Genomic DNA, 15,828 nt, shown 5'->3' with positions numbered 1-15,828 from the left:
GCACATTTCTTGGGAGTATATTGTGAATGAAGCCACGCGACGAAAAGAGCAAGTTGTATAGAGAGAACAGGTGGAATCCCGCATACTTTGGGACAGATCGAAGGTGGCCAAGGAGCCCTTGTACACGAGACACCAGGCCTGGCGCTTTACAGATGCTAACTCAGCCCTCCCGGCAACATCCCCACGCAGGTATTTTTATCCTTAATATTTCAAATAAATAAAACTATCTTCAATGAAACTATCTTCAGAGTTTTAAGGTGAAGTGAGATTATACAGAGGCAGATTTGAAACTGGAACTTAGGTCCCACCTGATGTCCAGGCCTCCATATTTCTGTCTCTGAGCAACGCAGGTTTAGGAGTTAGGCACTAGTAGAGAGGGCGAGAAATTATATGTTGTTATTGTTTTTCAGGAAAGTCAATAAACTGCCCCAAATCAGTAAATGCATTTGAAAACTACAAACACATGGGTATTTGGGGGCTGTTTTTGGATGATCTCATTATCACTCCCCGCTGTTAACAGGAAGGACAGGATAGATGGCTGACTTTACTAATTTTGTGTTCCTCTGTTGAAAGGAGAAGCGGAAAATGCCTGGAGTTCCAAATGGAAATGTTTGCCACATAGAACCGGAACCACATGGGGGCCACAGCGGGCCAGAACTTCAGCGCACCGGGCGGTAAGTTCTGAGACGTTTCACAGCTCATGCTGCTTACTGGGCTGAAGTTGTGTAAAGGAATGAGTCATAGTCTTCACTTTCAGCCTTCTTCTCTCTAGTATTTTGGCTGGGAATGACTTTTCAAATGGAACCACTGACTGTAATAAGTATTGTGAATTTATCAGATCTTGTATTCATTCATTCAAGTTTCTCAAACCACTGACCACAGTCTGTCTCACCTCCAGTCCTTTCCACACGTTGTTCCTTCTGATTTGAACACTCGTCCCCTCCCTCATCTCCTGGCTAACTGCTACTTACCTTTGTCTCAGCTTAGGGGTCACTTCCTTTGGGAAGCTTTCTAAGACTCTCTCTAGATGAGGTTAGGTATTCCTACTGTGTGGTGTCACAACTTTGAGCTTTGTCCCTCACCTGTCTGCCACCTTCCTCCTACCCCTTGATTTACAGCCCTTCCCATACTTTATTATTATTGCTTCATTTGTTATTATTATTGCTTCAATAGCATTATTGCTATTATTGCTTCCCGTACTTTATTATTATTGCTTCATTGTTCATTATTGCTTCATTATTGCTTCATTCCTTCCTGCTAGAATGTTTGCTCCGTAAGGGCAGGGTGCCCATTATAATCCTAGCACCCAGCACGGTGCCCTGCACAGAGTGGGCACTGAGTATCTGATGAACAAATGAATGAATACTTTTAGAGTGATCCCTGTTCTGTAGCATGAGTGGACTAAATATAGATAAATATTTAGTGGTTATTTATTTATTTATTTTTAATGTTTATTTTTGAGAGAGAGAGGCAGAGAGAGAGAGAGAGAGAGAAAGAGAGCATGAGTGGGGAAGGGTAGAGAGAGAGGGAAACACAGAATCCGAAGCAGGTTCCAGGCTCCGAGCTGTCAGCACAGAGCCTGATGTGGGGCTTGAACTCACGAGCCATGAGATCATTACCTGAGCCAAAGTCGGACGCTTAACCGACTGAGCCACCCAGGTGCCCCTTGAGTGATTATTTTAAGTAAAGAAACTCCCCTAGGGTAGGAAAATAAGTAGTATTTTAGGGGTGTGGGTGTGTCTCAGAATAGTCAATCTACTCTTCTAGGCCCAGACTCTAAAGACAGATGTCCAAGGAGGAGGTCCTCTATGGAAGTTTAGGGAAGCAGGTTCCCAGACTAACTTTGATTTGCCAGGTAAGAAGGTGGTGAAAGAGGATGGTATTTTGGGTTGGAGTGACATCTAGGGTTTCCCCAGATGGTGGGAGATGGTTGAGACCATAGTTCTGGTTCCATAAGTTGTACTTGTTTCTGAGGATCTGCTGGGTGGAGAGTCTCAGGACAGGACTCAGATCATGGAGTGAAGCTTTGTAACGTCCTCTACTTCCTAGCTTTCACCTTAGTTTTTTTCTTCTTTGCTTGAAGTTGCTTTCCTTATTTTTCTATCCTCAGTACCCAGTGGAAACTCCGGGTTTTCTAGAATTGTAGACAGTCATCTATTTTTCTACTCTTAGAAATTCAGGGAGAAGATAGGAAAGGGGGCTTAGAAGCAGGAGAGATGGCACTTAGCTAGCAGTGTCCAGAATGGGGGTGTGTTTCCTGGCTGGAGGAATGTATTTGAGGGTGGGGAAAGATAATTGGGTTCTGGGGAGTGATCATGGAGGAAAAGAACAGTTCTTTGATGGAAGGGATCACTGAAATGAGGGAGCAACCTCCAAGAGCAAATTTAACATTTTCTTTAAAGTTGGGAGAGGTCTGAATTGGGTGGGGAGGCCTGGTATTGAGAAGCAGTTCAAGGGAAGCATCTGTCCCTAGAATAGGTTCCAGGATTGAGACGGTCCTAGAGGAGGTGGTGTTTTTTAGGGAAAGGGTCTTGGGTGTTTGATGGTATTTCAGGGTGGTGATATATCTTTTGAATATAAATGGTGTTCATACCCCAGGACTTAGAGTTTGAAGGTAGTGGAAATGAGGGCAACAGGGTTCCCTCCAAATGATTTGAGGTTTCAGGTTTCTTTTGGTGTTAGAGGAGAATAAACTAAAGTCCCAGGCCTTTTGAGGGGGTCATTTATAATCCAGTCCACGTGGGAGTTTGGGAGACCATTAGATTAGATCTCTAGAATTGTCGATTCTCAGAAATGGTGCCTGACATCCCAAAAGAAGATCTCATGTGGCCAGGATCATCACATGCTTACTCACAGTGTCAAAGTACCTTTACTCACAAACTCATCTAGGGTTTGAGGAAGTTCTCCCTTCATGTCTTGTCAGGAAGTTAATGGAGTTGATAAAGCTGAAAGGAAGGGTTATCTAGGTTCAGGGCCCAGGGCTGCTTGGTATGGGAGATACCTCCTCTTCCTGAGTTCCCCAAATTTTCCTCAGAGCCCTTAGTAAAAGACCTCAAGACACATGGCCTTTCTCCTATTATAGCCTTGTAGGTCAGGTGACTTCATGCCTGCATCAGAGATTATGCTTCTGTGCCAACCCTTTTCTCTTTCCAAATCTCAAAGTTTGTAGGGAGTCAAAGCAAACCCTCCCCCATAGATGAACATCCTAGAACTTTCTGGACCCGCCTGGACTGCACAGACAAAAAATAATTCTTCATACCATTAGTTGTGTTTCTCCGAGGTGGAAAACCTGCCTTGTGTGTACCATGTTGCAAGGCCTGGGGCAAAACCTGGAGACTTAGGGGATGTTCTGTTTGTCGGACGGGGAGGTATATGAAGATGGGGGCGTGTAGACTCTTAAGGCAGGAAAGGAGGCAAGTTGAAATCAGTCCTGTATTAACCTGAGGCCGGGCTGGAGCACAGTGTGTTGGACCTCCGTGATGCTGATGCATTCCCATACATAACAAAGACAAAAGTCTGACTAGAGTGTTCCTAGGTCACAAGTTTCACCGCAGGGAAGAGAAGGGTTTTCCAAGAAAGGGCTTTTCCAAGGCATATTTATGTACCTCTTTGGGGCTGCCGCTTTTGGGAAGGGTTAATGAAAAAAAGAACCAGGAGCTGCTATCTCGATGATTCCCCGCCCCCCCAACACACACACTTCAAACAGGTTTCTTCTAAAGCACACCAGACAAATGGATGGCTGGCCTGTCCTTAAAACCCTCCAGAGAAGGTCTCCCTAAGTCAGTGCTCCAGAGCCTAGTGACCCTCTACACGGGTAAGTCCTTTCTTGCATCAAGCTGAAATTCGTATCCCCGTGTGCCTCCTACCCCCCAAAAAACTTGAACATCAAAGGTAGTGTTGAAAGGGAAAGGAAGTCTCAAATGTGGAGAGAAGCATCCATGCCTGATCTTGTGGTAGCTGTGCAATTATGGTCTGATTCTATGCATGAGTGAGGGATAAGGCTGACTCCATAAATAGTAGTCAGAAATCATTTTATTAATTTATAGTTACATTATCCATAAGAGCCTCAGATCTTTTCTTTCCCCTTTTAATCACTATTAGGCATGCAGATGCCCCCCCCTTTCTGTGGCTTCTTATAAATCCATTTCACATACATCTTTTGTCTTGACTCACAGACGTTCCTCCCTGGAAGGGTCTCCTGCATCCAGGGGCTGAGCAATCGTGGCAGCATCTCAGGTTGCCAAGTGGGGTGAGGCTCATTATTACAGAAGGAGATTCTTCTCCCAGAATAATACCCTTCAGAGGAAGGTCATGGGTGATCAAGAGGTGATATTCACGTGGTACTAGTTCTGTCTTGGTAAAGACCCAGAAACACTTGTGTCTTGCCCCAGACCAATCAAAACTGCCTGTGAGGTCCTGTTTGCACAGAGGAGAAAGCAAGGCCTAGTGACACTTTATTACAAACTGGAGCCTTGGTTCCAGACTCTGAGGTGGAACTCTCACACTCTAGGTTAGACCCTATAGATAGCCCCTTACCTAAGCTAGGTTTGCCAGATAAACTAAAAACAAAACGAGCTTTGCCTCTCTTCTCTAAGCCAAGAACCAGATTGTGATGTTACCGCTATAAACTGACGACGGTGAATCCCAGCTATACCCACCCAAACCAGAGGAAAAGAACAAATAGGTAGAATAGAACAGTGTCCGCCCCATGTCCACGAACACGCTCATTGCACCTGGCTAGGGAGAGAAAGCATTCAAATGGAAAGAGAGAGCTGCCTGGGCCTTTCCCCCTGGTGTACAGGCCCCAGGTCGCATGGTTCTCCTCCAGGCTCCCAGGCAGAGAGATGGAAAGAGCTGGCCAAGCCTTCTTTCATGCAAGAGTAGCTCATTTTTTGCTTTTGGCTTATTATAGAAAGTTTCAAACACGTAAGAAGAGAGAACAGTATAATGAACCCCCATGTGCCCGTCAACGGTGACTAACATTTTGCCAGTCGTGTTTTGTCTATTTCTCCCCACGTAATTGTTTTATTTTTCTGTTTTCTAGATTATTTTAAACCAAATCACTGCTATCGTGTCATTTTACCTGTAACTACTTCAGTATGTATCTCTGTTTGATAAGGGCATTTTAAAAAACAACGGTCATGCCATTATGAAATCTAACAAAATTAACAATAATTCTTTAAATTGTCTAATGCTCAGTTCACATTTAACTTTTTGTGATTGTCTTAGCCACATCTTTTTAGAGTTTTTTTTTTTTTTTTCTTCACATAGCATCCAGTCAGGGATTGCATTTGGTTATTATGATCCCATTCTGTACTAGCTCTCCTTCCTTTTTTTCTACGCCATTGGTTTGTAGAAGAGACCAGATGATCTGTCCTGTAATGCTGAGTGGCATTTTTTGTGACTCCCCTATCAACTTTCACTCTGGTGCAAAGACCTCACTCTAGAAAAAGTGACCCAGTTTGAGAACGCTCTTTCTTGGTGTGGGATATCTTGCTCTTGATCTGTCTCATCCTTGGGAACTGGAGAGGGGTCCAGAAGTCCTGCCACCACGTCCTGTGGACTCTACGACTTCCTGATTCAGCCCTTGAGTCCTTCCACTTCTCCTCCTCCCAATCCCCTGCCTCCAGTCTTGCCCCGCGTTCCATTCATTATACCCCCTCCAGAGTGATCCTTCCAGAATGCACGTTTAATTATGTTGTTCTCCTGTTTACAATCCTTCGGTGACTTGACATGCCATCAGGATAAAGTTCTAATTCCTTAAAACAGTTTGCAAGGCGCTCTGTGACTTGGCTACTCCAGCTTCACCGTTCCCGTCTGTTGGTATTTGCCCCTCACACTGTCTTACCGAGCTTTATCTGCGTTAGCACTTGGACCCCGCCATGCACTCTCACCTCCAGGTGTCACCCACGCTAGCCCCTCTGCCCCATCTGGCTAGCTCCTGGTCCGTTCTCTGAGTCCCCGTTGAAATCTCCCTCCTGTTCTATGCTGCCGTGGCACCCTCACAGCACTGCCTATCGCCTGTGCTAGAGAAGGGCTGCGTTGTCTTGCTCCCTGCTGCATCTCCGGTCCCTGGCACAGTATCTGCTACTACTTGTCGACCACATGAACGAATTCTTATGCTAATTTCTCAACAGTAAGGTGGGTAGCTGTTCAGCGTAGGGAAGTGCATGTGATGGGGCTCTTTGGCTAGAATACATATATAATAAAACTAACGATTTTAATACCTTGAATGGGTTTTGCACATTTCCTCCGAACAGCTCAGAATTTGCGGTTTGAAGCGATTACTTAATTTCACGTTAATTTTTTTGGGAACTCTTTATTGAATGGGCAATATGCACTCCCAAAGCAATTCTCTTTATGCTCGGGATAATCATTCAAATTCATGCCCTTGTTTGCAAATGGAATGTGTGCTGACCCCGGAGAGATTTCTTGTACTGGGGCTCAAATCGAAGCCAAAGCATGTCTTCAGAGCACATTTGAAGTGGCTTTCAAATGTGCGCTGTTCAAATACTTCCGTGGAAGAGGGACTGCGTTAGAAGCCTGTTTGCCATGTTTCCACAGGCTGTTTGGGGGCTTGGTGTTGGACATCAAGCGGAAGGCCCCCTGGTACTGGAGCGACTACCGGGATGCACTCAGTTTACAGTGTTTGGCCTCCTTTCTGTTCCTGTACTGTGCCTGCATGTCACCTGTCATCACCTTTGGGGGATTGCTCGGAGAAGCCACTGAGGGACGCATAGTAAGGACTTTTTACCACTTCTCTTGGCCCCAACAGGAGTTAAAACATTGTGTTGGCAGGGAAGTCTGCTGAGAGGAAAATCCCCCGGGCTAGGACTGAGGAGATTGGATTCTTTCTACTGAATACTGTGGTCTTCTGATTTCATACCAAGCAGCAACCTAGTTTTCCCTTTAGAACCGACTCTCGTCTGCTAGCACATCAATGTCACTAGTTGACTGCCCGGTTGAATTGCCTGGTGCTCAAAAGGGTGGAAAATGATAGATCAATGTCATTTGAAATTTAATGTGACTCTGAATGACGGCTCATAGTACAAATGGTATCACTGTGCTTTCTGTGTATATTTAAGTACTGAATTGAGTCACTGAAGAACAGGACTTAGTTAAGGAGTCCTATGTGGTTGGATTTGGGCACCTGGATTATCAAGACGGTATCCGTTTACAGGAATATTAGACCGTGTGTATACTTCACTCTTGCTAAAATGAAATACAAGCAAATGGCTTGTCAGGGCACACACGAGAGCTAAGTCAGGAATGTGTATAAGCCCACACTACTGGTTACAGATGGGCTATGGACTCTGATGATTTTTTTTCCCCCCTCAGAGTGCAATTGAATCCTTGTTTGGAGCCTCCATGACTGGGATTGCCTATTCCTTGTTTGCGGGACAGGCTCTCACCATCCTGGGAAGTACTGGGCCAGTGCTTGTATTTGAAAAGATTTTGTTCAAATTCTGCAAGTAAGACATTTGGTTTTCTGAAAACTCTAACTGGATGTGTTATTGTGCCGTTAGGGTTGAATGCCAGGATCCCGGGCGAGCATAATCAGGCAAATATTACTCTGGATTGTAAAAACCTAACGAAAGAACATCATTTGGTCTGTTGCCCTGCCCCCAGGTAGTACTGTACCTAAAATAGTAGATCTCCTAATCTTAAAGAGCTTTATTAATGTCCCTCAGCCATTGTTGAAGTCTTAACTTTTTCTCTTTTTTAAAAATTTATTTATTTAAATTCAAGTTAGTTAACACACAGTGTCGTACTGGAGTTTTCTTTCTCTAGCTAAGTCAAATTCCTTCATTTTCATTTCAAATCAAGTTTTTTAAAGTTTATTTATTTATTTTGAGAGAGAGAGAGAGCGCACACAGAGGGGACAGAGAGAGAGAGGGAGAGAGAGATAATCCCAAGCATGCTCCCCATCATCAGCACGGAGCCCATGTGGGGCTCAAACTCATGAACCGTGGGATCATGACCCAAGCCGAAGTTGGACGCTCAACCGACTGAGCCACCCAGGCGCCCCTTTCAAGTGAATTTTTAATTTGGCCTAAGACGCCCCCTTAGTAGTGGGCCCCCTACGAAGCCCGCTACTGATGGTAGGGGCTTAGCAATGCCTCCTTTCCCTATCAAATTTTTTCTTCATTTTGGATTGGATGTAGGAGCATGTGGAACATGGGCCAGCCCCTTTTTCCTAACTGTAAGAATAAGATCTGAATCAAGTTGGGCAGTAATGGCAGAAATGCGTGTGGCCGATTCCTTCCTTCTCCACTTTCCGTGTCCTTGCTGTGGCAGATACTACCTGTGGGGCAAATATTACCCGTGGAGCAAATCTTTGGTCACAGCTGTCCCTGGGCAGCATTTAGGAGTAAAATACAGTCAGAATTAGGGGTAAACTGGGTTGCGGTACTGGAATGGATGAGATGAGATGAACTAACCACATTTCTGACCCTTTGTCTTGTAATTCACCCATCCATGCTTTTTGATGAACTTTGGTTTTGTTTCAGAGATTACGCTCTTTCGTACCTCTCCCTGCGAGCCTGTATCGGACTGTGGACTGCCTTCCTGTGTATTGTCCTTGTGGCAACTGATGCCAGTTCCCTTGTCTGTTACATTACCCGCTTCACTGAAGAGGCATTTGCCTCCCTGATTTGCATTATTTTCATCTATGAAGCAATAGAAAAGCTCATTCACCTGGCAGAGACCTACCCCATCCACATGCACAGCCAGCTGGACCACCTTAGCCTGTATTAGTAAGTATGCTTTCTGCTTGTCTTTTTTTTTTTTTTTAATTTTTTTTTTAACGTTTTATTTATTTTTGAGACAGAGAGAGACAGAGCATGAACGGGGGAGGGGCAGAGAGAGAGGGAGACACAGAATCGGAAGCAGGCTCCAGGCTCTGAGCCATCAGCCCAGAGCCCGATGCGGGCCTCGAACTCACGGACCGCGAGATCGTGACCTGAGCTGAAGTCGGACGCTTAACTGACTGAGCCACCCAGGCACCCCCCCTTTTTTTTTTATTTTTTTATTTTTTAAATTTTAATTATTATTATTTTTTTTTCAACGTTTATTTATTTTTGGGACAGAGAGAGACAGAGCATGAACGGGGGAGAGGCAGAGAGAGGGAGACACAGAATCGGAAACAGGCTCCAGGCTCTGAGCCATCAGCCCAGAGCCCGACGCGGGGCTCGAACTCCCGGACCGCGAGATCGTGACCTGGCCGAAGTCGGACGCTCAACCGACTGCGCCACCCAGGCGCCCCACCTTTTTTTTTTTTTTTTTTTTTTTTTTTAAATTGAGCAGTGGGCCTGCGTTTACTGGCTGATGCAGTGTACCCGGCAGTACTTGCACCTTTTGTTAAGGAAGTGTCTTGCCCCTCTGGGAAATAAGGCTTAGATAGGGATGTGGAGACCCGAGGGGGCCTGCCAGAGAACAGCCAGAAGTGATGACAGAGAGGATGGACTAAGAACGAAACTCAGAGGGGACATGAGGAATGCTTTCCAGAGCACGGGCTTTTGGTTCCAGGCACGAGACAAAAGTAGGCTGCAAAGGTAGCAGGGAGAATTCAAGTGAGTTATTGGGAGGACCTTCTTTTTACAAGGATTTGTGAGTCCCTGAAGCATGTTATCAAGATCGTCTGAATGTATGTACAGGCTCCTCTTAGGAATCGTTAGGTAGAGATATACTCACAATTCTTTGCAGATCCACAGGTCTCTTACTCTGTTTCCTAAGGATCTAGTAATCTATTTACTTACATAGATTTCAACGCAAGAGACTGTTTTCTTCCCATGCCTGATACAGTTTGGATCAGGGGGAGAAGAAACATGGTATTTCGCCATGTTGTCAACCATCCAGGAGAGTCTGGTCCTAGAAACACTTCTTCTCCGGAATAGTATTCTCCAAATTATGACTAAAGATCCTCAACCTTTAGCTCCATACATCAAATTCCCTGCCTTCTAGCTGTAATTTCTGACGTGGAGGGCCTGGTTGTAAAGCGAACAATTTCAACCCGAAACTGTCTGAGCAGAGAGCACACTGTATGGAGGGGTCTGCCAACTAGTCACGGATACATTTTTGTAGGTTCTGCATATTCGTTTATTCCCCCTTTTAAGGTCAGAATTCATAAAAAACTTTTGTTAGAATTTGAAATTATTTTATTACAAAATAACAACCATTAGGGGAGTATAATCTTTGAAGCCTAGTGGATTGCTGATTGGCATTGGAGTAAGGTTCATTCTTCGACCTTTTTCTCAATCATTCATTTATTTGTTTAACAAACATTTGTTGAACACTTACTATATGCCGGGCATGGTTTTAGGCCCTGGAGACAGCAGTGAACATGGCAGACAAAGGATCTGCCCTCATGAGACCTAGTAGGGGAAGATTGACAAAAGTGACCAGCCTTGGACTGAGTAGACTTTGGATCTGGACACTGTAATTCTGTGTTAATACAGCTCAAGGTGGGATTTTTCTTAGTTGCATTCTACCGTAGGAGCTGTGAAGCTAGAACTCCCCAGCTCTTTAAATCATTTTATGTTAGTATGTGGAACTGATTTTTTAAAAAATATATTTTATTGTCAAATTGGCTTCCATACAACACCCGGTGCTCATCCCAACAAGTGCCCTCCTCAATGCCCATCACCCATCTTCCCATCTCCCCCACCCCCCATCCACCCTTGGTTCTCTGTATTTAAGAGTCTCTTGTGGTTTGCCTCCCTCCCTCTCTGTTTGTAACTATTTTTTTTTTCTCTTCCCTTCCCCCATGGTCTTCTGTTAGGTTTCTCAAGATCCACATATGAGTGAAGATATATGATATCTGTCCTTCTCTGACTGACTTATTTCACTCAGCATAATACCTTCCAAGTATGTGGAACTGATTTTTTAAGAGCAGTTTTAGGTTCACAGCAAAGTTGAGCAGAGGATACAGAGAGTTTCCATCCACCCCCTGCTCCCACACATGTGCAGTCTCCCCCACTATCAGCATCCCGTGCACCAGAGTGCTAAGTTTGTTGCAAATAATGAATTTACATGGAGACATCATTATCACCCAAAGCCTATAGTTTACATTAGGGTTCACTCTTGGTGTTGTACATTCTATGAGTTTTGATTAATCTATAAATAATATATCCACTATTATAATATCATACAGAATAGTTCACTGCCTTAAAGATCTGTGCTCTGAGGGCACCTGGGGGGGCTCATTCGGTTAAGCCTCCTACTCTTGGTTTCAGCTCAGGTCATGGTCTCACAGTTGATGAAATGGAGCCCCACACTGGGCTCCACACTGAGAGTGTAGAGCCTGCTTAGGATTCTTTCTCTCTCCCTCTCTCTCTGCACCTCCCCTGCTCATGCTCTCTCTCTGTCTCTCTCTCTCTGTCTCTCTCTCTCAAAAAAAACATATTTGGTGCTCTGCCTACCCATCCCTCGGTACCACTCCAAACCCTGGCAAGCATTGATCTTTTTACTGTCGTCATCATTTTGCCTTTTCGGCAATGTCATATAGTTGTAATCCTGCAGTATGTAGGCTTTTCTGATTGGCTTTGTGTACTTAGTGTTATTGCCTTAAAGGTCTTTAATGCCTTTTAATGGCTTGATAGTTCGTTCTTTTTAGTGCTGAATAATAGTCCATTGTGTAGTTATAGATATAGTGCATCCATTCACCTACTGAAGGACATCTTCGTTGCTTCCAAGTTTGGGATTGATTTTGTAGACCTAAATGTAGGACTTTATGGCTTTCCCTATTATGTTTTATTTTGTTGATTTCCTCCTATTACAATCTACTGAGATCTTTTTGTATTTTAATTCTGTTGTACTATATCCTTAGAAGGTATGCTCATTAAATCCACAGAGGATACAAAATTAGTGGGAATGGCTATGTTCATTGTGGGACTGGGAGGCCGCATGTTGGCCAGAGGGACAAGTCTGATCTGGTCTGGTTAGGTACAAGAGGAGGCCATGGTGGTGGGATATTACCAGGAATAATGCAGTGTCGGGACAAGCTTGCATCACAATTCCAGGAGCCTCTGATATTGAGAGCATATTGAGAATGTGGCAGGGTATAGATAGCAGGAGATATCCAGGCTTGGAGAAGACTGTTGAGAGCCAAATGGGGTAGTAGGTCCTCCTTGCTTTATAGATTGAATTTCACGGGAAGGGCCTAAGCGAAAGAAACTAAGCAAGGAGACCAGCAAGAACCATTCTGTGCCAAGCTTGGTGGTCGGCACAGTTTAATTCAAGGCCAATGTGCTGATTTGTGTCTGTGTTTATAATGGCTGACTGAAAAATAAGGATGTGGTTGGGCTTACCCATGGGCCTCAAGCAACAGGACCAATTTCAGGGACCTGAGATGGGCAAAGGAGAAACGAGGCAAGCTCTGACAGGGGCTTTAGTCCAGTCATGGCTAAAACTATTTAATCAAATACTTGGCTGCTTTCCTCAGGAATCCTTTTTTCTTGTTCCCTCAGCTGCAGGTGTACTCTCCCAGAAAATCCAAACAACCATACCCTGCAGTACTGGAAGGACCACAATATCGTGACAACAGAAGTCCACTGGGCCAACCTGACTGTTAGCGTAAGTCTGGGAGTTGTATTGTAGCACTGTGACTGCCAAGTTTAAGTGTGGTAGCCCTTCAGCATGGTCTGGCGTTTTCAAAAATAAAGGTTGTTTGTTTGTTTGTTTGTTTATTTATTTATTTATTTAAACTATTCTTGCTGACCCTTTTCCCCAGCAAAAGTTCTCTTGTACATAAAGGGAAAAGAAGATTGCCTTTCTCTTCCCTCCCACGTACACCCTACCCAGGGTCCCTGCACTAGGGATATGTGGGGATGAAACCAGGCAGGGCGGGGGCACACCCAGGTTTCTGAGGCTGGCAGAACATTCCGATTTGGAAGTCCTCTGTAAGATAAACAATACGAATTGCCAGAGCCCTCCCAGAGCTTCATGCTTGCTTGGGACCATCCTGGTTTCATTTTCCAAAGCGTCTAAGGACTCTAAGTAGTCACCGTACTCAGAAGGGGCCTGTGCAAGCGAGAGCGCCACAAGCACACGGGTCAATGGACACTGCCGGCAGCCTGCGCTCCCCAGCAACAACAGGGAGGGGTGGGCTCAGAAGGCCAGAGCTATTTATTCCCTTGTGCCTGCCTTTCATCACCCAGAATGCTTGTTCCCGCAGGAGTGCCAGGAGATGCACGGAGAGTTCACGGGATCTGCGTGCGGCCATCATGGACCCTATACTCCTGATGTGCTCTTTTGGTCCTGCATTCTCTTCTTCACCACCTTCATCCTCTCGAGCACCTTAAAGACATTTAAGACAAGTCGCTATTTCCCAACCAGAGTAGGTAGCACCCTCATACATTTCTTCCGCGTTAGAATTCTAATATAACAGCCTTATTCTCAGCTTCCATGCTGCTTGCTGAGTAGAGTGGCAGGTGGCAAGTTCCAGATGTCCCGGCAAGCCCCACTGTGGCATTCTCTTCTAGTGTCTGGCAGCCTTTCATAAATGTGTGGTGTGCGCTGAGGGGTTAATACTCAGGATTTTTTCGATTAAAAGTGTTGGGCGATGGGTGCCTTGCTGGCTCATTCAGTAGAGCACACAACTCTTGATCTTGGGCTCGTAAGTTCAAGCCCCACATTGGTGGGTAGAGATTGCTTTAAAAAAAGAAAAAAGTGTCAGGGGAGTTTAAGGGGGTTCTGCAAAAGCTCTTAACCCTCAATTTCCAGAGTGCTGTGAAGTGTCCTTTCCAGGATGCTGGGAGATGGAGTATGCAATAGCTGGAGCTGGCTGCTAAATATAGTAAAGCGGGATGATCACTTTGGATACGTAGGGGACCCCAAAGTCTCTTCCCAGGGATGTCTCTTGTGGCAGTTTGTGAAATCACCAGGGACATTGACTGCAGCGGCCAGAATACTCCTGACTTGGTTTGCTTGACTCTTTGAAGCCTCAGTAATCTGATACAAATGGTGCTGTTTGATCATGACCAGTTCTAGTAGAGCGGAATCAGAGGCTGGGTGTAGAGCGGCGAAAAGGGGCCACTTTTGCTTTGAAAAGGAGTTCAAAGCATGAGAAATGGTGGGTTTTCTGGAAGTGAGGGTTCGGTCAGGTACATTTGCAGGGCAGGAAGTCCGAATGGGTGGGGAGCTCAGTTGATTAGCTGGCTATGGTACACTCATGCAGGAAAAACACATTCTTAGACTTCCGCGATGCTACATTGTAGTTAAGGGAAACATATTGACTTAGTTCTGGGTCATTGTTTCTGATGTGGACAAATAGTTAATAAGGGCAGTTCTCTACTAGCTACTTGCTGAGGCCTGGGTTAAGTGCTGTCAGGGATATAGAAGTTTAAAACATGGTCTCTGCCATCATACAGGAAGGAGAAATATACGAAATGTACAGGTCCATATGATACAGTGTAAAGGGTTGGGCGCCAACCTGGGATGCAAGGGGTCATAGGAGTTCAGAGGAGGGAAGGGCCACTGGGCCCCAGGATGGTCAGATGGACCCAAGATGGCTCATGACGGTGGGGGCAGGTACAGGTTCAGAGAATTGTGTAACATTCAGAAGAGAATTGACAAAACCAGGGCCAGGAAGCTGCAAACCTCAGGTTTCAAAGGAAAGCAAAGTCAGGTTAAGATATATTTTGGCTAAGATATATTTTGCTCTGTCTCTGTTGGAAGTTCAGATTAAGGCAGACACTGGGCGTTTTAGAGGCATTGTATTTTATTAAAGCTGAACTAAACTATAACATCCTCCTAGGCACAAAATGGTGATGAGTGCTATGGAGAAATTTTTTTTAAAATTTACATCCAAGTTAGTTAGCATATAGTGCAACAATGATTTCAGGAGTAGATTCCTTAATGCCCCTTGCCCATATAGCCCATCCCCCCTCCCACAACCCCTTCAGTAACCCTCTGTTCTCCATATTTATGTCTCTTCTGTTTTGTCCCCCTCCCTGTTTTTATATTATTTTTGTTTCCCTTCCCTTATGTCCATCTGTTTTGCTTGGAGAAAATTAAGCAGAAAAGGAGCATAGGCAGTGCTGGAGTAGAGAATGGTGACCAATTGCGAGTAGGATCATCAGAGAAGATCTCATAGGGAAGGTGATCTTTGTATGAACATAGGGAGGTGAGGGAGCTACCCAAGAAGTTACTTGGAGAAAAAGCATTCTAGACAAGAGGGATAAGCAAGTACAAAGACCCTAAGGTGGGATGTTTAACAAACAATAGAGTTGGGGGGGGGGTGCCTGGGTGGCTCAGTCGGTTGAGCGTCCGACTTCGGCTCAGGTCATGATCTCGCAGTTTGTGAGTTCGAGCCCCGCATCGGTCTCTGTGCTGACAGCTCAGAGCCTGGAGCCTGCTTCCCATTCTGTGTCTCCCTCTCTCTCTGCCCCTCCTCCGCTCATGCTCTGTCTCTGTCTCTGTCTCTGTCTCTCTCTGTCAAAAATAAATAAACATTTAAAAAAATTTTTTTTAAAAAAGAAAAGAAAATACACAACGGAGTGGTCTGTATGGCTGGAGCAGAGTGAACGAGTGGGAGAGCGTTAGAAGCTGGGCTTCTAATGATTTCAATGTGTGGGCCTCATAGGCCGAGGTCTTTTGGGTTTTTATCTCAGTGAAATGAGGAACCATTTCAGGGTTTTTGTGGATTGACATAATCCAACTTGTATAGTCAGTCCAATGGCTTTAAAGGGGGGCTGAAGCAAGTGTCTGCTGTACTTAAGAGAGACAAGAGCTGATGGTGACCTTGGTCTGGATGGGAACAGTGGAGGTGGTGAGGAGTGCTCAGATCCGGGATTTGTTCTAGAGGTAGAGCCAACAGGGCTTGGATGC

General features: G+C 45.1%; 1 protein-coding gene across 11 annotated transcripts in view; it reads left to right on the top strand.

Moving 5' to 3' along the window:
- The window catches only part of SLC4A8 (solute carrier family 4 member 8), an 80,652-nt gene that overhangs the window by 37,455 nt on the left and 27,369 nt on the right, over positions 1 to 15,828 (top strand). For all 11 annotated transcript variants that reach the window (XM_086713343.1, XM_086713339.1, XM_086713345.1 and 8 more), the window contains exons 11-16: positions 574 to 674; positions 6,565 to 6,739; positions 7,339 to 7,472; positions 8,511 to 8,756; positions 12,468 to 12,573; positions 13,175 to 13,336. In XM_086713343.1, coding sequence (XP_086569469.1) covers positions 574 to 674; positions 6,565 to 6,739; positions 7,339 to 7,472; positions 8,511 to 8,756; positions 12,468 to 12,573; positions 13,175 to 13,336 — 924 coding nt within the window. The remainder of the gene's footprint in view (positions 1 to 573; positions 675 to 6,564; positions 6,740 to 7,338; positions 7,473 to 8,510; positions 8,757 to 12,467; positions 12,574 to 13,174; positions 13,337 to 15,828) is intronic.

The sequence above is a fragment of the Puma concolor genome, chromosome B4 (assembly GCF_028749965.1).
Source record: "Puma concolor isolate L17-30 chromosome B4, mPumCon1.1.hap2, whole genome shotgun sequence".
NCBI classification, from domain to species: Eukaryota; Metazoa; Chordata; class Mammalia; order Carnivora; family Felidae; genus Puma; species Puma concolor.
This window is presented reverse-complemented; position numbering and strand designations above follow the sequence as displayed.